Source organism: Hypanus sabinus, chromosome 3 (genome assembly GCF_030144855.1).
Source record: "Hypanus sabinus isolate sHypSab1 chromosome 3, sHypSab1.hap1, whole genome shotgun sequence".
NCBI classification, from domain to species: Eukaryota; Metazoa; Chordata; class Chondrichthyes; order Myliobatiformes; family Dasyatidae; genus Hypanus; species Hypanus sabinus.
In genome coordinates, this window is record NC_082708.1 from 67,230,428 (window position 1) to 67,252,369 (window position 21,942).

Below are 21,942 nucleotides of genomic sequence, written 5' to 3' on the forward strand. Positions count from 1 at the left end.
CCATAACAGCAGCTTTAAAATTTTGAATTATGATCCTTTCATAGCAACTTGTGTTAGAAGTGATTAAGTCAAGTGATTCTAGAATTAACCATGAATGTTCTAGATTATTGTAAAAAATAATCCTTTCAGGGGTATCATTTTGTAAAGTGTATGTTAATTTCTATGTCTGACTTTGCTGGGTGTGGCCATTTGGTTTTAAGAAAGGGCATAATTGATCTTCGCTCAACTTACTCCATGACCTATCTAACCATTTCCTTCTACATAGCCAATAACATACCATTCTTTCTTCTATCCATGTCCCTATCTAAGGAACTTTTAAATGTACCCATTATATCAGACTTTACCACCACACATGGCAGTACATGCATGACACCCATCTGAGTAAAATACCTACCCCTAATATCTCCCCTAAGATTTCCTTCACTCACTTTAAAGGCACGATCTCTGGCCCTGCCACCCTGGATAAAAGGTGCTGGCTGTCCACTCATGATTTTATACACCTCTGTCAGCATGAAAGAGCTGAATAACATAGGTAGTCCAAAGATAGATCCCAGCTGTTCTGGTGATGCAAAGACGTTCCTGGGAAATCTGCTGCTCTGATCCTACTCTAGGAAGGGCAGGACTAGGACAGGTCCTTATTCCTTCAATGGTGTTCCAGACCTCGAGATTAGAAGTGCAAAGGTAATTTGAACTCTGAACCTTGCCTCCTGCCAAAGACTGTAGGAACAGAACATAGAACATAAAACATAGAACTATACATCACAGGAAATGGTCCTTCAGTCCACAGTGTTGTGCTGAACTGTCTAACCTTCGGCCTACACAATGTGAACGTTCCTCTGATTTTTAAATATTTATGTGCCTATCGACAAGCCTCATAAATGCCTCCATCATGCTTGTCTCTGCTGCCACCACTAGCAGTGCATTCCAGGCACCTAACTCTCCAAGTTAAAAACTTGCAGAGCACTTCTTTTTTCAACGTACTTTTTCTCACTTTATATGCATGCCTTTTAATATTACACTGTTCAGCCATGGGAGAGGATAATGGCTTTCTACTCTGTATACGCCCTTGTAATCTTATAAACTTCTATCATGTTTCCACTCAGCTTGGCTCGATTAAGCTCCACTATAGCTCAGCATTTAATACCAACATTCTCACAATCCTGATTGAGAAGTTGCAGAACCTGGACCTCTGTACCTCCCTCTGCAACTGGATCCTCAACTTCCTAACTGGAAGACCACAATCTGGGCAGATTGGTGATAACATATCCTCCTCACTGATGATCAACACTGGTGCATCTCAGGGGTGTGTGCTTAGCCCCCTACTCTACTCTCTGTATACACATGACTGTGTGGCTAGGCATAGCTCAAATACCATCTATAAATTTCCTGATGATACAACCATTGTTGGTAGAATCTCAGCTGGTGACGAGAGGGCGTACAGGAGTGAGATATGCCAACTAGAGGAATGGTGCCGCAGCAACAACCTGGCACTCAACGTCAGTAAGACAAAAGAGCTGATTGTAGACTTCAGGAAGGGTAAGATGAAGGAACACATACCAATCCTCATAGAGGAATCAGAAGTGGAGACAGTAATAGCTTCAAGTTCCTGGGTGTCATTATCTCTGGGGATCTAACCAGGTCTCAACATATCAATGTAGTTATAAAGAAGGCAAGACAGTGGCTACACTTTATTAGGAGTTTGAAGAGATTTGTCAACAAATGCACTCTAAAACTTCTATAGTAGTACCATGGAGAGCCTTATCACAGGGTGCATCACTCTCTTGGAAAGGCTTTTGCACAGGACCAAAAGAAGCTGCAGAAGTTTGTAAATCTAGTCAGCTCCATCTTGGGTACTAGCCTACAAAGTACCCAGGACATCTTTAGGGAGCAGTGTCTCAGAAAGGCAGTGTCCATTATTAAGGACCTCCAGCACCCAGGACATGCCCTTTCCTCACTGTTACCATCAGGCAGGAGGTACAGAAGCCTGAAGGCACACACTCAGTGATTCAGGAACAGTTTCTTCCCCTCTGCCATCCAGTTCCTAAATGGACATTGAATTGTTGGACACTACCTCATGTTTTTTTTAATATACAGTATTTCTATTTTTGCACTTTTTAAAAATCTATTCAATATATGTAATTGAGTTACTTTTTTATTTATTATTATTTTTTTTTCTCTGCTAGGTTATGTATTGCATTGAACTGTTGCTGCTAAATTAACAAATTTCACATCACATGCTGGTGATAATACACCTGATTCTGATTTGCTGTTTCTCTGCCCCTTAACTTTGACTGATCTCCTGTATGTTCTTTGCCAGTCTTCCACACTATCCACAAAACCATCAATATTTATATCATCTGTAAACCTACTAACCTATCCATCCATGTTTTTTCCAAATCGGTCATGTACATCACAAACAGCAGAGTTCCCAGTACAGATCCCGGCAGAAGAGCACTTGTCACAGACCTCGAGCCAGAATAAGTCCCACTGAACACTACCCTCTGTCGTCTATGGGCAAGCCAATTCTAAGTCCAAGAGGCTAGTTTACTGCGGATCCCATGCATTCAATGTTCTGGATGTGCCTACCATGAGGGTTCTTGTCAATTGCCTTGCTAAATTCCACATGAACAATGTCCACAGCTTTTCCTTCAGCTCCCAGAAAAACTCAATCAATTCAATAAAACATGACTCATCCTATGCAAAGCCATGCTGGCCGTCCCTAACAGGGCCATGGTTCAAAGCAGTACCTAAGTGTGCACTGCCTGAGGTCCTGGTGTGAAGAAACTACTCACTTCGACACTTGCACCTGACCCGGGACATGCAGGTAGGGAGTGTGGATAACAACTTGGACCCAGCTCAGCTAACATAGCCCATAATTGAAATGTAGTTTCAGATCGCAGTAACAAGGAAGATATGTGGTCTGCTTTTTCAACTTGGCACTGCGGTCACACTGGAAAATAATTGCCTTTTTGTTTCTTACTGAAGCTCTGACTTACTCTGATGCAATCTTTGGTTTTAAAATGGTTCATATCTAGGACAGCTTTTCAGATTGTCAGGGTAACTGGGAAGGAGAAAGGCTGCAAAGCAGAATAATGTTATTACTAATTGTGAATAACTGTTTCCTTCAATTTACTACTAACTTGTCAGGTTTTGTGACACTGGGGGAAGAACAACAAATTCCCACGACTTTACTGTTCTTCCAGTTTCTGCTAATCAGCCAGTCACTGGATAATCAACAAACAAAACCCAATCATGTCTGCATGATGATAATGTTGAAAAGTAGACTCATTTCCATCAAGGTAATACAGTTTTAAATATTTGAACCATTTGACAAAATTAACATCACATACTGTATTGTTCATTTCACATGATCTGTGTAATAATTTTCTAATTAATGCCAATCAAATCATTTCCTCAGATTCTTTGTCAGATATCTATCACAATTTTCCACTGATATTTCAATATAGTGAGGGTGTTAACTGAATCAAGATAAATTGATTACTGTCTCCACTATTCTGTTGGAGTTGAAAATTTCTGAGCAAGACAGTAAACATTTAAACAATGTATGGCGGGTACTCCTGGTCTTCTCCTGCTGTACCACTCCAATTCAGGGTTCGACGTGTTGTGCATTCAGTGACGCTCCTCTGTACACCACTTGGGTAACATGTGGTATTTGAGTTACTGTTAACTTCCTGTCAACTTTAAACAGTCTTGCTATTCTCCTCTGACCACTCTTATTAACTAGTCATTTTCGCCCATAGAATTACTGCTTACTGGATTTTTTTTTTTGTTTTTTTGCACCATTCTCTGTAAACTCTGTGTGTGAAAAGTCCCAGGAGATCATCAGTTTCTGATGATCTTCCCCATTCTGATGTTTGGTTTGAACAGTAACTGAACCTCTTAACCACGTCTCCATGCTTTTCTGCATTGAGTTGCTCCAACCAACATTAAAGACAGTTAACGCAGTGACTCCATTACACAATATCCTAAGGAAAGTTGATGAATTGGTTAACAAATTTTCTCTTACCTTAGAGTTTCTCCTGATGAACCTCTCCTTTTCCATAGGTTAACCAAACTACTGGAACGGCTAGCAGCAGAGGATGACTTTCCATCACCAACATGCATCCGGACAACAGTTGAGGTGGTAAATGCACTGCGCACGTTCCGTTCAGGCTTGGCCAGTATGATATACACCTTCGGAACAAACATACACCCGAGTGCCACCGTGGCACTTAGACTAACAGAGAAACACATGGTAATGATCTTGTAATTGCTTCCAAAGTAGATGGGCACAAAGGCGAGCCAGATGATGCAGGTTGTGTACATGGTAAATGCAATGTACTTTGCTTCATTAAAATTGGCAGGGACGTTCCGAGTTTTAAAAGCGTAGAAAGTGCAGCTTAAAATCAGCAGACCATTGTATCCAAGGGGAGCAACGACGGCTATGTTGGTGGTGTTACATATCAGCTTAACATCTCGGATAGTCGGGTAATCGTGAATGACTTCTGGTGGCTCCATTATGAAAAGAGAAACAATTATCCCTAGCTGAATGCAGATCAGCATGGAGGCAATAACCAGCTGGGCGCAAGCACTCATAAACCTGGGCTTCTTGGTGCAGATCTTCTTTTTGCTTCCAGCAAGGATTCTTGCAATTCGATTGGTTTTTGTCACCAAAGCAGAATAGCTCATGGCGGGGGACAGACCGATCCCAATTCTCTGAAGATAGCAGTAAATCTTTTGGGGCTTGGCAATGAGAGAGAAGGTACACAGGTATCCAAGGAAGATTCCCACTAGAATGATGTAACAAAGCTCTCGACTGGATGACTTGACCACAGGAGTGTCGCGGTATACCATAAATATAAACATGACAAACATGGTGGCCAGGAGACCGAGGCAGGCAAAGACTACAGCAGCAATGGGCTCAGGGTCTCCCCATCTGAGGTATCTAACTGGAATATTTTCACAGTCTGTAAATAAAAAAAAAACAATTGTGAACATAATATTGCATATGACTAATTGACTATCAAATACTGTATATTGACATGCATGGGTGTCTAGGGAGGGGTAGCACCTCTGGCGAAGGGACTTGTCATGTCCATTCCGGGACAGCTCATTCACCTTTGGTCCCCTCCAAACACACTGCTCTGCAAGTATCACGCGACAGCAGCCACACCCCGGTACACTGCTTTGACAGGGCTAAACTCGGGGAGGGTAGCTGTCAGCCTCACGTCCTGGTGAGACAGGGACACGCCTGTCCTAACATGCAAAGCCAGCTCCGGTAGACCAGATGGATGAGATCTACAGTGAGATCCAATGGCCAGGAAGGCGGAACTGCAACACTGCGGAGAGCAAAGGGCATGACAAGGCATTGAAGAAGTCATTGTCATCCACTGCAACCAAGGAAGACACCAGTCTGTGATGCTCGTTCGTACCACTGGACCTGGACTCAGTGCAGTGGCTCTTCCACTTTAAAAACTCTCCCGCACAGGTTCCTGTCAATGTTGGACAATCACCTCTATATGTAATGGGACAACTCTTGAACCCAAATGTTATTGCTTCTCAAAAGGTTGTCAGAAAACCTTCAATTGATTCCACTTGCTATTCATAGAAATAAAGAAATGCTTTTAGACATTCAGTTCAATCATTTACATTTACCCTTCTGTACCAATACCAAGCCCCCATTTTTACAGCCAGAGCAAACAAGATCTTTTCTTATTTCCTTGACAAATCTTTCTGCTCATACATACATATTAGTATCATTATTCTAGATTTTGCTATTGGTGTCAAAGTGATAGTCCTACAAGAGAGGTACTGAGGAAAATTAAGTGAAATAATTTGTATGGCTGTCGACTTTTTCAATGTTGATTATTGTTCGGCATAAGTTCTGGGGAATAACTGGTATCTAGCAAGTGTAGCCGGACACAGTCCACACAAACAGCAAAGAGGGAGGTAAAATGCACAATTTTTACTCAACAACTCAGTGGTGAATATTTTACAGAGTGCAAGATAAATTTTGGAATATCATGAAGTATCATGAAGGCACTCTTAGAAATATTATTTTTTATTTGAATAACCATTGTACTTTTGAAGTATTTTCCTGAGGAAATCACAATCCACATTTATTTTTGTCAGAAAAAAATAAGTAGCAATTCTGGCATTGTACTGTATGCTATTTAAAACTCAGTTAATCTCATACAAAAGAGGATAACAGATTTACTGTAAATATAAATACAGCACACCAAAATGCTGGAGGAACTTGGCAAGCCAGGCAGCATCTATGGAAAAGAGTACAGTTGACATTTCGGGTCGAATCCCTTCAGCAGGTGCTGGAAATCCAAGCATTTTGTGTGTGTTGTTTGGATTTCCAGCATCTGCAGATTTTCTCTTGTTTGTTACATATAACTACATGAAATTTTGTCAGATTCCCTAGGTTATACAAACAGTGTACCCTCTGGAGGAGGATTGAGTGCCGTGTTGTATAACGTAAGCGATCATGGTCTATGACCGTGATTGTTCTTGGCAAATTCTACAGAAATGGTTTGCCATTGCCTTCTTCTGGCCAGTGTCTTTAAAAGACAGGTGACCCTAGCCATTATCAATAGTCCTCAGAGACTGTATGGCTGATGTCAATAGCATAACCAGGACCTGTGATATGCACCAGCTGTTCATACAACCATTCACCACCTACTCCCATGGCTTCACATGACCATGATTGGGAGGGGCTAAGCAGGTGCTACACCTTGCTCAAGGGTGACCTGCAGTCTAGTGGAGGGAAGAAGCACTATATACCTTGTTTGGGAGAGATGTATCTTCACCCCACCAGTCACAGATAGCAACTTCAGACAGCAGTCAGTTCCATGACAAACTGCTAGTTTGTACTCCTATATAATGTTGTGCCTATGTTACCATCCAGACATCTTTCACGTTTAATAATGCCGTGTTCTAAGATTCAGTAATTACTATCAGTAATCTGCCTTCTGCAGGTTGGTTATAATTTTATTCTGTTTCCTAAATTACTACTTAGATTCATTGTATCACTGAACATTTAAGGAACACCTCTAGGAAGGTAAGTATAAATATAAATGGCTACAAGAAAGTAATTAGGGTTTTATGGCTGAAAGAGGAGCCTCTTGTAGATCTGGAAGTAATAAGAATGACGCAGAGCTGCCAGATACGTAATCAAATCATTACTTGCACGTTGATGCCACCTTGCTATCAGATTCCACCGTCCTGCTAAGGAGGAGCTTATATAAACATCAACTGAGATAGGCTGCTGAATCAGATAGCAAAAGTGGATAGAAATACCTGGGAAGTTTTGCTCATGTGAAGACTCTCAAACTCAAGAAAGAATCAAAAACCAAGTATCCTATGCTCCACTACATTTGTTTTCATCCTCCAAAGCGAGAGAGGATTGAAATGGAATAGTATCATTTCAAACAATTAAAGCAAAGTAATTGTGGATTCTTTCACTCCCAAAGGGCAGTTTTATTTTAATAATCCAACTTTCCATAGGATTAACACAAGGTGAATATCTGTGCAGTTCAGCAGCACAAAAGCTTCTACTGCATCTTGCCCTGACCTCTGGTGTCCTGCTCAGTTTCTAGGAATGTGGGTGCCAATGGGATCAGCCTTAAAAATATCGGGGTGCATTACTGGCAGCTGTGCTGCGCCAGGAAACCGGTGAAAATTCCCATCTTTCCGGCTGTTTCATGCTAAAAGCTGAATCCATCAACAAATCACCCCATGTCTTGTGTGGAGAGGCTGCTTGTGAAGGCCAGTGATGTAGGTGTCCAGTGCTGAGATGCTGGGCTGAGGTCTGGTGACTGTGGACTTGCAACACCTGCACCATGTGTTGTCGGGCATTCTTCAGGAGTATTTAGATATAAACTCTCTGGGCACTTTATTAGGGACCTCCTGGACCTAATCAAGTGGCCACTGAGTGTACATTTGTGGTCTTCTGCTGCTGTAGGCCACCCACTTTAAGGTTCAACATGTTGTCACCTTCCTGTCAGCATGAACCAGTCTGGCCATTCTCCTCTGACTGCTCTTATTACCAAGGTATTTTCACCCACAAAACTGCTGCTTACTGGATTGTTTTTGTTTTTTGCATCATTTTCTGAAAACTCTAGAAATTGGTGTGTCTGAAAATTCCAGGAATCAGCAGCTTCTGAGATATTGAAACCACCCTGTCTGGATCCAAAACCATTCCATGGTCAAAAGTCACCTAGATCACCCTTCTCCATTTTGATGTTTGGTCTGAGCAACAACTGAACCTCTTGCTTTTATGCATTGAGTTACTGCCACATGATTGGCTGATTAGATACTTGGATTAATGAGCAGGTATACAGGTGTACCTAATAAAGTGGCCTTTAAGTGTCTACATGCAGTGTTGTGACTTGCAGGTCTATGGGCTTGGTGTTGAAAGTGTTAGGCTGGAAGTGTCTTTATGTGTTGTAAATTTTCTTTAAATCTGTTTGATGATGTGTCATGAACCTGTTTTCCTAGAACAGAATTGTGATGCCGAATTGCACGAGAAAGTAGAATTTGTTTCCATGCTAATCACCAAGCAGCCTAGAAGACTAGTGCACCTTCAGGGTTCCGGGATTTCGTGGCTCTGGAGGTGGGCAGACTGGATGTTGGTGCCTCTGCAGGGAATCCGTGTGGTGTGGGAGACGGAAGATCGAAAGCAGTGAGCTGGCTGCTGGCTGCAGAGTTCGGAAAAAGCAACACAACAGACTTTTAACATTGTAAATCAGTGAGTTGCTTGTTATGTCTCCCCTATCGCTGTGAAACAGGGACACCTCTTTTTCCCTTATTAGGGTGAGAGAGAGAGGCTGTGGTATGTTGAATTACTGGGTGAACAAACAGTCTTTGGGGTACTGCAAGTCTGTGGCTTTATTGATGCTTTGCTGCACACTTGAGTGCTTGCAGAGGGGGGCCGATGCTCTTTTTGGTTGTGGGGGGGGAGAGACGTTGCTCTGCTGTTGCTTATGTGTGGGAGGGGGAGCTGTGGGGAACTTTTGGCTTCTAACATTTAAGTGTCATTCATTCTTTGGGGCACTCCTCTGTTTTCGTGGATGTTTGCGAAGAAAAAAAATTTCAGGATGTGTATTGTATTCATTTCTCTGGCATTAAGTATACCTTTGAAACATTATCTTTCTTGTTACTGGACCTAACTCTATCACTTTTCTCAAATCAAATGTATCTCAGCTCAGAATCTACTCTGATCTAGTGGCTAAAATCCACAATCCCTGAAAGCAACCTAGCAGATTTCTTCCGCACATCCACTGGGCTCTTTACATCTTTCCAATACTGTGGTGAACAGAAATGGATATAATACTCAAGTTGTTGTATAACCAGTGTATTATAAAGGTTCAACATAACCTCCCTGTGTTTCAATCTATTCCTCCACCTAGAATTATAAATGCTTGATTCACTACTCTTTCAAAATGCCGTGTCATTTTCAAATATTCATACAAATGTGCACTGAGGTAATTGCATTTTTAGGCACCTTTGAAAATTATGCCATTGACTTGTCTCATATTTGTCACCAATATGTAAGACGTCACACTCGTATGTAAACTTCACCTGATACTTATTTAGCCATTCTGCCAGCTTATCTATTTATTCTTGCAGGCTATTTACTATCAGCTTGATGTTTACCACTTCTTCAAGTATAGTGGTGTCTGCAAATTTCGCCACATATCCCTAGCCAAGTCATTCATATTTATTCTGAATGTTGGGAGGTGAGTTAGTCAGCACAAGACTTCTGGCCTTTGACCCTCTTGTATAGCCACATTGTGTATCTTGCTGCTCCAGTTCCATTTCTGGTTAACGGCAACCCATAGGATATTGACGAGGGGAATCAGTGATAGTAATATCATTACATATCAGAGGGTGATTACTGGACTTTTATTTGCCACCTATCAGCTTGGGTTCTTTTCTCTCTCTCCAGTCCTGCCGATGGAGCACGGCCCAAAACGTCGACTGTGTTTTTTTCCATGGATGCTGTCTGGCCTGCTGAGCTCCTCTAGCAATTTGTGTGTGTTGCTCCAGCCTGATATTGTCCAGCTCTTGCTGTGTTTGAGTGTGGACTGTTGTGAAATAATCCTGGCAATTCACAACAAACTTTGTCACTAGTTTACTTAATATCCCTTCATGGAACTTGAAGATGTAAGCATCTGCTTCAAGGATATGGTGGCTAATATGGTTCCTCTCTTAATTTATTCAAAGTTCATCCTACTTTTTTTCAGCATAGCTTCAAGAACTTACTTACTTTTTATTGTTGTGTTTATCTATAACGTGGAAATCTTCTCTGCTGACCTACTATTATTAAACAGAATGCTGTTGTTGGAGCCGACCGTTTATTCTTAGATTAGACTGTTTAATTGCTTTCTTTGCAGTTTAACAATGAATTATCTGCTGTACTGTAATTTATATAATTGCAACAAGATTGACAGCTATGTCACAACCTGCTCCAACAATGACCAAGGAGATGAAGACACACAGGACTGAAGATGGAATCATAGAAAACATAGAAACACAAAAACCTAAGCATGATAAAGACCCTTCCGCCCGCAATACTGTGCCGAACATGTACTTACTTTAGAAATTACCTAGGGTTACCCATAGCCCTCTATTTTTTAAGCTCCATGTACCTATCCAGGAGTCTCTTAAAAGACACTATCGTATCCGCCTCCACCACCAATGCCAGCAGCCCATTCCACGCACTCACCACTCTCTAAGTAAAAAACTTACCCCTGACATCTCCTCTGTACCTACTTCCAAGCACCTTAAAACTGTGCCCACTTGTGTTAGCCATTTCAGCCTTGGGGAAAAAGCCTCTGACTATTCACACGGTCAATGCCTCTCATCATCTGATACACCTAACTGGTGTATCATATATTGAATTATTGGTAATCAATATATTGATAAGCTAGTGCCAGATCCATCAAATATTTCTCAACCACTCAACAGTGTTGAAAAGCAGTAAGTGCTCAAATAACCCTTTGACTCTTAATGGAGAACAACTGAAAGTATTTCAAACTTCAAAGGTAGCATTGTAAACTGCACCTGCATTAAGAATCCCTGATACAGGAAAATCATACCCCATTAAAAATCATCAATGAGAAATACATGATGGCAGTATTAACCTAAGAACATGGAGACCAATGGTGTCCTGCTGTTATTAACCTGTCAAAGATCTGATTGTGTACACTGATGCCTTGTCATTGATTGAGAGAGGAATTCAAATGGTTCTTTCTGGAATTGAAGTCCTGGCTTTAGGAACATGGCTCCTGGTACCTCTTAGCAACAAGCAGAAATAAAAACTTTGATTGAAGCTTGTAAGTTGGCAGAAGGAAGATCGATTATTCTTCATATCAATTATCAATAGGCTTTCAGAGTTGTCTAGGATTTTGAAAACTTGTGGAGACAAAGGGGATTTCATACAGCTGCAGGAATCCCAAACAAAAATGACCAACCAGTACAAGATCTCATGAATATCATACAATTGCCATCAGAAATTGCTGTATTAAAATGTAAATACTACCCCAATATTACTACAATGAAAAGCCATGGAAATGCATTCATGAATGAAATTGCAAAAGGTGCAGCAGAGAAATAAAAGAAGTATCAAAAACCTGTGTAGTGAACCCCACAGCTGGAATTAAGGAAACAAAATTGAACTCTGTATCACAGATGAACATACAAGATTATCTGGGACAGCAAATACAGTCTCTAGGACAAATTAGAGTGGAAAAGATGATTGACAGGTTCTCCCAGTGGGGGTGGAATCCAAAGTTTATGGCTCGGGCTTGGCAAATGCTCGAAATATGCTTAAGTCCTGGAACAGCGGAAAAGCTACCAAAATCAAATGCTCCTGCCCCACCTGGTCCATTTATACACTTATCAGTGGATTATATTACTTTGCCAAAGAGAAGTACTGGTAATACTGGATAAGTTTTCAGGTTTGCCGATGACACAACAGTGGCTGGCCTCATCAACAACAACGATGAGATGGAGCACAGACAGGAAGTGGAGCGGCTAATGAATTGGTGTGAGAAGAATGACCTAAGCCTGAATGTGGAGAAGACCAAGGAAATCATTGTAGACTTCAGGAAGGTGCAGTTGAACCATTCCCCTCTGAAAGTACATGGCTCCTCCATAGAGAGAGTTAAGTGCACAAATTTCATGATTCTTCTTTAGATTTTATCCTTACTTCATAAGTTATTGTGTGTTATGTGTGTGGTGTCTGCTACCATGCTTTACACTGGTTTGAAGAAACATTGTCTCATTTCTATATACATTATATATAGTACATCTATATAGCTAAATGACAATAAACTTGACTTGACTTGATTTGAAGATGAGTGGAGCTATTCCAGCAAGGAAAGCTACTGGCACACACACAGCAAAAACTCTGATTAAGAACTGTATTCCTAGATGAGGATTGCCATGTAATATAGACTCTGACCAAGGAACACATTTCAAAAGGAGTGTTTGTCAACTGATGGAGCACTAAATGGTCTTTTCATTGTCCACATCACCCGGAGTCATCAGGACAAATTGAACAAAAGAATGGAACCATCAGACCATTACGAAGTATCGTGAGGAAGATAGCCTTCAGCTCTTTGTATGGTCTTGTGTTGCATCAGAGCAAGCCCAAAAACGGAGACTAAACTAAGTCCATTTGAGGTGGTATCAGAGTGCCCTATATCTCTACCAGGAGACTTCAATCTCAGAGAGGCTAACATACACATTATGACAGGCAGTTCAGCTAATTTTTCTGTGAAATTAACCCAAGCTGTGCAGTCTGCTTCTCAACAGGTTTCTGCCACTTGCAATGATCTAACAGAAGGAGGACACACACTGAATCCTGGGGAATGGGTCCTGATTAAGAAACTGCATTAGGAACCACTTGATGGGAAGGCCCCTATCAAGTGATGTAAGTTACTAACTTGGTGGTGAAAGTAGAAGGTAAAAGGAAGTGCATACATAGCATCCTATGCAAGTGAGCTAAAGTGGTACCCAACAAGAACAACAAACACTGTGATTAACGTGCTCAAAACCTCCTGGCCACAGTGCCCATTCAGCTGAGTTACAAGGAGCAAATCATTAACCAGCCAGAAGACTTCAAGCAAGTTGACAACTACTGAACATTACGAAAATGATTCTAATATCTTCTGTCATTGATATATCTTTGACAATTTTCCCTACTCACAACGTACCATTTGAGATGTCTCATGATGTGTTCTAGTGAGTATCACATGTGTTTGTTGGCACTGTTAATGCCTCCAGCTATTGGGTATGTCAATATACAGTATATCACACACTGCAAAATATTCACCAATGCTAGGCATTCCCGCAGATCCAGATAAACATGTTCCCACTTTATAAAAACATTCCAGCAATGGCAATGTTAACATTATGCCTGTGAGTTATCATTCTCAAGGGAGACATAAATATACAATGATCATGCCCCAACATACTATCCCATACTAGATTATTTATGTAAACATAATCAGCATGATGTCAGGAATCATGCCTTATCCTGAGATACCTCTATATTTACATCCACTGTTCATGACAAAGCTATTCAATCATTCCATGTGTTCACTATAAAAGCCACCTTTTCTTGGGTTCAGAAGAACCATTACAGTTGGGCATGGTTCATGCAATTACAGTCTTCATTGTCCCAAATGGGGTAACAGCTCTGGAATTTTCATTGGTGCTATAGATCAGAAAAATATTACAATTCAACAAGGCTCCTGTCAAGTAAAAATGAACTGGCCTAAGTTCATGGAACAATTAGTGCAGAAATGGAACCTATACGTCTCTTCCATGTAATTGGTTAGGATCTTATTACTTAGGGTATGTTTTCCCTGCCATGAGATATAGACAGGCCTTGCCTTTACCCCCTGAGTCTTGAAGTAAATGAGACATTATAGATCAAAATCATTTTGCTTCAATTTGGTTCCTGTTTTATAGTGTTGAAAGGAGTATAAGAGAGATGAAGTATGCTGCTGCAGCCTTAGAAAGGGTAGGCAATGACACAGCTGACGTCTTGGGGGAAATGGCAACAGAATGGTCACTATGTTTAAGATGGTTCTTCAAAATCATATGGCATAAGATCTTGTTTCAGCAGTTAAGTGGGGAACACGTACAGTTATAGACAAGGAGTATTGTACTTACATACCGGATGAATCTGAAGACAAAACTAATTTAACAGATCATATCTGTAAAAAAGCAGCTAAAATACATCACTGATGGATGGGATTTCTTTGATTGGATTCATTTAAATTTTGGAAGTTGGGATTACTCAATATTAAGAATCATATTATTCACTCTAATATACCTTAACCATAATATATCATTTTTACTCATCCAAAGGTGATCATTAACAGAATAGTTTAAACTTGTGTAAGTGTGGCTACTAATCTGCCTAACCATGACATAATCTTATGGATACATTGAAGAATATCTACCCTTCCATATTTCAAAACTTAAGTAGCTTTTTGATTATAGATACCACAGGTTGTTCTGCCTCTGAATTTTCAGACATGATGATTGTATATTGTGATTTAGAACCAATGGGAGATAGTTGAATGCGACTATTTATTCTTACATTAGACTGTTTAATTGTTATCGTTCTTTTTTGCACTTTAACAATTAATTATCTGCTTGTATTTTATATAATTACTTATATGCAAATAACAGTTTTTTATGCTTCTTTGTGGTCACAATATGTATATGCAAGTTCAGTGTGTTCCCATAGTGGCTATACAAAGTATGATTCTGGAAGCTTCTCTTGGTACTGCATTAATTGAGTAAGTGTTTTCTCATTGGTTGACTCTTACCTACAAACTTGAATGGAATTTTCCTTACCTGTGGGTATAAAAGAGCTACACCACAAGTCAGCACCATTTTAGATCTTTTGACTCTTCCATTAGCTGACCTCTATCACCGATGTTTTCAACTCTCTTTTTGTTTTATCAATGCTTAATAAAACAATCATGAAACCACAAGTTTATGCCTCTTTCCTGACTTCTGAAAGAATCTTGGATTAGAGGATCAGAGTTCAACATTGGGTAATATGTCTATTAAATTATGCCATCTTGCAGCTAAAATAGGAACATAGTTGCAATTTTCAAAAAATAAAATGACCAAACTGTTGAAGATATCGTTTAGGGTTCAAATGAGTATTTTGTAGCACAAAGAGATCTATATATTTATAGAGCAAACACGAGGAAATCTGTAGATGCTGGAAATTCAAACAACACTCACAAAATGCTGGTGGAACACAGCAGGCCAGGCAGCATCTATAAGGAGAAGCACTGTCGACATTTCGGGCCACTCGTTTCCCCCATCCCTCCCCACCGATCTCCCTCCTGGCACTTATCCTTGTAAACGGAACAAGTGCTACACCTGCCCTTACACTTCCTCCCTCACCACCATTCAGGGCCTCAGACAGTCCTTCCAGGTGAGGCGACACTTCACCTGTGAGTCGGCTGGTGTGGTATACTGCATCCGGTGCTCCCGGTGTGGCCTTTTATATATTGGTGAGACCCGACACAGGCTGGGAGACCGTTTTGCTGAACACCTACGCTCGGTCTGCCAGAGAAAGCAGGATCTCCCAGTGGCCACGCATTTTAATTCCACGTCCCATTCCCATTCTGATATGTCTATCCATGGCCTCCTCTACTGTCAAGATGAATCCAAACTCAGGTTGGAGGAACAACACCTTATAATCCGCCTGTGTAGCCTCCAACCTGATGGCATGAACATTGACTTCTCTAACTTCCGTTAATACCCCTCCTCCCCTTCTTACCCCATCCCTGACATATTTAGTTGTTTGTCTGTTTGTTTTTCTCTCTCTCTGCCCATCACTCTGCCTGTTCTCCATCTCCCTCTGGTGCCTCCCCACTTCCCCGTTTCTTTCTCTCAAGGCCTCCCGTCCCATGATCCTTTCCCTTCTCCAGCTCTGTATCCTTTTTGCCAGTCACCTTTTCAGCTTTTAGCTGCATCCCATCCCCTCCGGTCTTCTCTTATCATTTTGCATTTCCCCCCTCCCCCCACTACTTTCAAATCTTTTACTATCTTTTCTTTCAGTTAGTCCTGACAAAGGGTCTCAGCCCGAAACGTCGACAGTGCTTCTCCCTATACAATAGACAATAGTCAATAGGTGCAGAAGTAGACCATTCGGCCCTTCGAGCCTGCACCGCCATTCTGAGATCATGGCTGATCATCTACTATCAATACCTGGTTCCTGCCTTGTCCCCATATCCCTTGATTCCCTTATCCATAAGATACCTATCTAGCTCCTTCTTGAAAGCATCCAGAGAATTGGCCTCCACTGCCTTCCGAGGCAGTGCATTCCAGACCCCCACAACTCACTGGGAGAAGAAGTTTTTCCTTAACTCTGTCCTAAATGACCTACCTCTTATTCTCAAACCATGCCTGCTGGTACTGGACTCTCCCAGCATCTGGAACATATTTCCTGCCTCTATCTTGTCCAATCCCTTAAAAATCTTATATGTTTCAATCAGATCCCCTCTCAATCTCCTTAATTCCAGCGTGTAGAAGCCCAGTCTCTCTAACCTCTCTGCGTAAGACAGTCCGGACATCCCAGGAATTAACCTTGTGAATTATAGATGCTGCCTGGCCTGCTGTGTTCCACCAGCATTTTGTGTGTGTTGTATATATTTATAGTATCATGTTCCTGTCCACGCATTGTGAGCGGCAACCTTTGCTATTTCCTTAGCATGTCTGTTTTTTTATGAGGCTGAATTGCTAGCTCAAATCTCAACCCAGCACAGATGGAAAATGTGTAAGAAGCTGGCTGGATTTGAACCCAGGACCACTTGCCTCAAAGTCTGGTGCAGATGCCAGTACACCACCAGCTGGCATATAGAATCATCACCTTTCCTATAATTCATTACAGTTCCAGGGAGATTCAGGATGAATTGCAAATACTCTCTACTTTACTTGTAGGCACACAGCCATGCAGCAGGACATAGACAATGCTTTGCTTCTAACCAGGCTGCTGAACACATTGATGATACCAATGTGGGATATGATGTTCCTGCTCCAGACAGGGCAGGAGGTGCCTCTTAGGTTGGTGAGTAGTGAGCACATCTTCTGCCATGTTTGCTAGTCTTCTATATGCTTTCAGTGAAGTGCCTTAAAGTTCTTACTGTCATCTAGGATGTCCCTTCTCTCAACAACACACACAGAATGCTGGTAGAACACAGCAGGCCAGGCAGCATCTATAGGGAGAAGCGATGTCGATGTTTCGGGCCGAGACTCTTTGTCAGGACTAACCGAAAGGAAAGATAGTAAGAGATTTGAAAGTAGAGGAGGGAGGGGGAAATGCAAAATGATAGGAGAAGACCGGAGGGTTGGGGTGAAGCTAAGAGCTGGAAAGGTGATTGGCGAAAGTGATACAGAGCTGGAGAAGGGAAAGGATCATGGGATGGGGAGCCTCAGGAGAAAGAAAGGGGGGGGGAAGCACCAGAGGGAGATGGAGAACAGGCAAACAACTAAATATGACAGGGAGGGGGTAAGAAGGGGAGGAGGGGCATTAACAGAAGTTAGTGAAGTCAATGTACATGCCATCAGGTTGGAGGCTACCCAGCCGGTATATTGTTCCTCCAGAGGGTGTTGTTCCTCCAACCTGAGTTTGGATTCATTTTGACAGTAGAGGAGGCCATGGATAGACATATCAGAATGGGAATGGGACGTGGAATTAAAATGTGTGGCCACTGAGAGATCCTGCTTTTTCTGGCGGACCGAGCGTAGGTGTTCCACGAAACGGTCTCCCAGTCTGTGTCAGGTCTCACCAATATATAAAAGGCCACATTGGGAGCACCGGATGCAGTATACCACACCAGCCAACTCACAGGTGAAGTGTCGCCTCACCTGGAAGGACTGTCTGGGGCCCTGAATGGTGGTGAGGGAGGAAATGTAAGGGCAGGTGTAGCACTTGTTCCGCTTACAAGGATAAGTGCCAGGAGGGAGATCGGTGGGAAGGGATGGGGGTGGATGAGTGGACAAGGGAGTTGCGTAGGGAGCAATCCCTGTGAAAAGCAGAAAGGGGGAGGGAAAAATCTGTTTGGTAGTGGGATCCCGTTGGAGGTGGCGGAAGTTACGGAGAATTACATGTTGGACCTGGAGGCTGGTGGGGTGGTAGGTAAGGACAAGGGGAACCCTATTCCGAGTGGGGTGGCGGGTGGATGGGGTAAGGGTAGATGTGCGGGAAATGGGAGAGATGCGTTTGAGAGCTTTGCTTAAAAAAGTAAGACATCTCCTTCGTCCTGGAAAGAAAAGCCTCATCCTGAGAGCAGATGCGGCGTAGACTGAGGAATTATGAGAAGGGGATAGCCTCTTTGCAAGAGACAGGGCGGAAAGAAGAATGGTCCAGGTAACCGTGAGAGTCTGTAGGTTTATAGTAGATATCAGTAAATAGGCCGTCTCCAGAGATGGAAACAGAAAAATCAAGAAAGGGGACGGAGGTGTTGGAAATGGACCAGGTAAATTTGAGGGTAGGGTGAAAGTTGGAGGCAAAGTTAATGAAGTCGACGAGCTCAGCACGCATGCAAGAGGCAGCACCAATGCAGTTGTCGATGTAGTGAAGGAAAAGAGGGGGACAGATACCCGTATAGCCTTGGAACATGGACTATTCCACAAAGCCAACAAAAAGGCAGGCATAACTGGGACCCATACGGGTGCCCATGGCTACATCATTGGTTTGGAGGAAGTGGGAGGAGCCAAAGGAGAAATTATTGAGAGTAAGAACTAATTCCGCTAGATGGAGGAGAGTGGTGGTGGAGGGGATTTGGTTAGGTCTGGAATCCAAAAAAAAAATGAAGAGCTTCGAGACCATCTCAGTGGGGGATGGAGGTGTATAGGGACTGGACGTCCATGGTGAAAATAAGATGGAGGGGGCCAGGGAACTTAAAATCATTGAGAAAATTCAAAGCATGAGAAGTGTCACGAACATAGGTGGGAAGAGATTGAACAAAGGGGGATAAGACAGTGTCAAGGTATGCAGAAATGAGTTCGGTGGGGCAGGAGCAAGCTGAGACAATGGGTCTACCTGGACAGGCAGGTTTGTGGATCTTGGGTAGGAGGTAGAAATGGGAAGTGCGGGGTGTGGGAACTATGAGTTCTGTGGCAGTGGATGGGAGATCCCCAAAGCTGATAAGGTTGGTGATGGTATTGGAGACAATGGCCTGGTGCTCCTTAGTGGGATCATGATCAAGGGGTAAATAAGAGGTGTTATCAGAGAGTTGTCACTGTGCCTCGGCCAGGTAGAGGTCAGTATGCCAGACAACAACAGCTCCCCCCTTATCAGCAGGTTTTATAGTGAGGTTGGGATTGGTGCGGAGGGAGCGGGGAGCAGAGCGTTCGGAAGGAGTGAGATTGGAATTGGAACAGGATGTGGTGAAGTCAAGATGGTTGATGTCCCGTCAGCAATTAGCAATAAAGAGATCCAGAGTAGGCAGAAGACCACAGCGAGGTGTCCATGAAGAGGAGGAGGGTTGAAGATGGGAGAAGGGGTCATCGGTGGGGGTAGGAGCGTCCTTGTCCAAGAAGTAAGCTCGATGATGGAGCCGGTGGAAGAAGAGTTCAGTGTCATGGCGTACGGAGAACTCACTGAGGTGTGGGCAAAGGGGGAAAAAGGTGAGGCCTTTGATGAGGACAGAGCACTCTGCCTCAGAGAGTTGAAGGTCGGAGGGAATGGTGAAGACCCGGCACGGATGAGAGATGGGATCAGAGGAGGTGGGAGGCTGGTAGTGTCAGTGGAGAGGGAATGGTTGGGCTGAGAGGAAGGTGGAGCCTCTGAGGGCCCAGGAGCTGACGATGGGATCTGAGGGAGAGGGGATTGCAGAGTGGTGGTGGGGGAAGGGGAGACGGGAGTCACAATCACAGTATGTGAAGACCTGGCCTGGACTTCAAGGCTGGAGTTGCAGTTGGTGGTTGTACAATTGCTTTAAAGCTGTCCATATCTGTTGGAACATGCGATGATGGCGCTGGATGGCCCTTCTCTGTCTTGTTTAAAGAGTTAATGAGTTTGTTACATTATTTTTAATGAGCTTTTGAAAACATCCTTGAAATATTTCCTGCTTTCCTAGTAGTTTCTGGTGATGATGAGCTTGAAGGAGCATAAGTCTTTCAGGAGTCTGGCATCAGGCAAGAAAATTAAATTGCTTGACCACTTGACTTGATTGAGTATAATTAGATCCTCTGAACTGGGATTGTCAACACGGTAGAAAGTACTGATGTTGGTTCATTCATTTGCCAGTAGATTTGGAAGATTTTGTAGAGACAGTGTTAGTGGTATCTTCCAGTGCTTTAAGGTTTCTGCTGACAATGCCTGTATATTGTACAAGAGCGCCACTAGACCACAAGTTTTCTGCTGGATGGAGGTATTGTTGCTCAAATGGACAAAGACTTTGTTGGTGTATTGGAATTTCATCAGATGACTGCCTTTGGTGGCAGATGACTTCAGAGATATGGAGAGTTAGCTAACCTCACTGGGGCTTGTTGTGGATTTTTACTGGAGGAGGATTGAATGTTGTGTGGCAGGTGCAAGTTTGGTTTGGTGCAAGGGTCAGTTTCACTCTATTGAATGAGTTGACAGTAACATGAAGCTCAACCTTTGAGTGTGCAAGTGTGAAAGCAGCATCTGTGTGTGGTAGTTCCCACTGAACTCAGAAGGGTTCTTCACAGTGTCCCTCAGTTGCCAAGCTTTGTAAGAATAAAGAAGACCATGTTTATTGGTTACATTTCAGCTGGAGGAGTTACACATAAAGATCATATCATTCGTGCCTCCAAATAGATGGAATTCAAGCAATGATTTGGGGAAGTGTCATTTGGTCATTGGGGAGAGATAGTTAAGGAGAAATTTTGCTATAACTTTTTCAATGACAGGCAACAGGAATATCCCTCCGTTGTTACCACAATTGGATGTGTCCCCTTTTGAAGCTGGTCATAACTATGGCACCTCTGAGGTCCATTTTTCATTACCTCCACTTCATAAATGCATAAGCTAAGGTGTAAGATTGTAACTTACTTCTCTCTGTCAAGTTTTAGAACTTCAAAAGGGATTCCCTCCATTCCCAAGATTTGATTTTATTGATGAATGGCCATCTTCGGCTTCTTATTGATCATGGTATTGGCAATAAGGATCAGTTATTGCACATTGGGATAGAGTCAAGCATGTTTAGAAAAAGAATCTTGGCAGAAGTATGCTCAGTGATCGTACTGTCAGTGGGTACTAACTGCATCTCATCTGCTAAAAGCTTCTTCTCCAATCTTGATTCTTGGAAGAATGGGACTTTGAACATTTGTTTCAGAGATGGTCTTGACATCATTGAAGAAAATAATCATGTCAAGATTGGCAATGTGTGTTCTTTCCAGCAGATATTCCTTTCAAATCCAGTTTTCATATGATTATAGAATAATTTCTTTTCCCTGAAGGCTTTGATCCAAGAATGTAGTTTGTCTACATTCAGCTATCTTCTGGATCTCCTCAAACTAGAACTAATGTTTTCTGGTAGAGGAGCCAATTAGTTTCAACTGATACTGTTATAATGAACTTCAGTGCCTCTTGGTTGCTATGAACTCCTTAAAACCTTGGGCGGTGATTTTCTTTTGGAGGCATTTCTGTTGCCACAATTGTTTTGGGGCTAGTCTGATTAAAAAAGCAGGATGGTTAAATTGTGGTCAACCTAAAAGTTACTGATATCTGTTAGGGCATAGTTGATACTAACATCCTTTTGGTCTCACCTGCAAATGATGAAACAGGCCAGTGACTGTTTTCTGAAACTTTTATACCTGTCTCTGTTATCCCCTAATACACACACACACACACACACACACACACAGAGCTTTCTCCATATTTTGGAATCATTTTAGCAGAAGAGTATTAAGGCCTTT

The 21,942-nt window shown here is 42.3% G+C and overlaps 1 protein-coding gene across 1 annotated transcript in view; it reads right to left on the minus strand.

Annotated features, from left to right (window-relative positions):
• Window positions 1-21,942, minus strand: part of grm5b (glutamate receptor, metabotropic 5b) — a 464,503-nt gene that overhangs the window by 16,593 nt on the left and 425,968 nt on the right. The window contains exon 7 of the mRNA XM_059964595.1: window positions 4,028-4,967. Coding sequence (XP_059820578.1) covers window positions 4,028-4,967 — 940 coding nt within the window. The remainder of the gene's footprint in view (window positions 1-4,027; window positions 4,968-21,942) is intronic.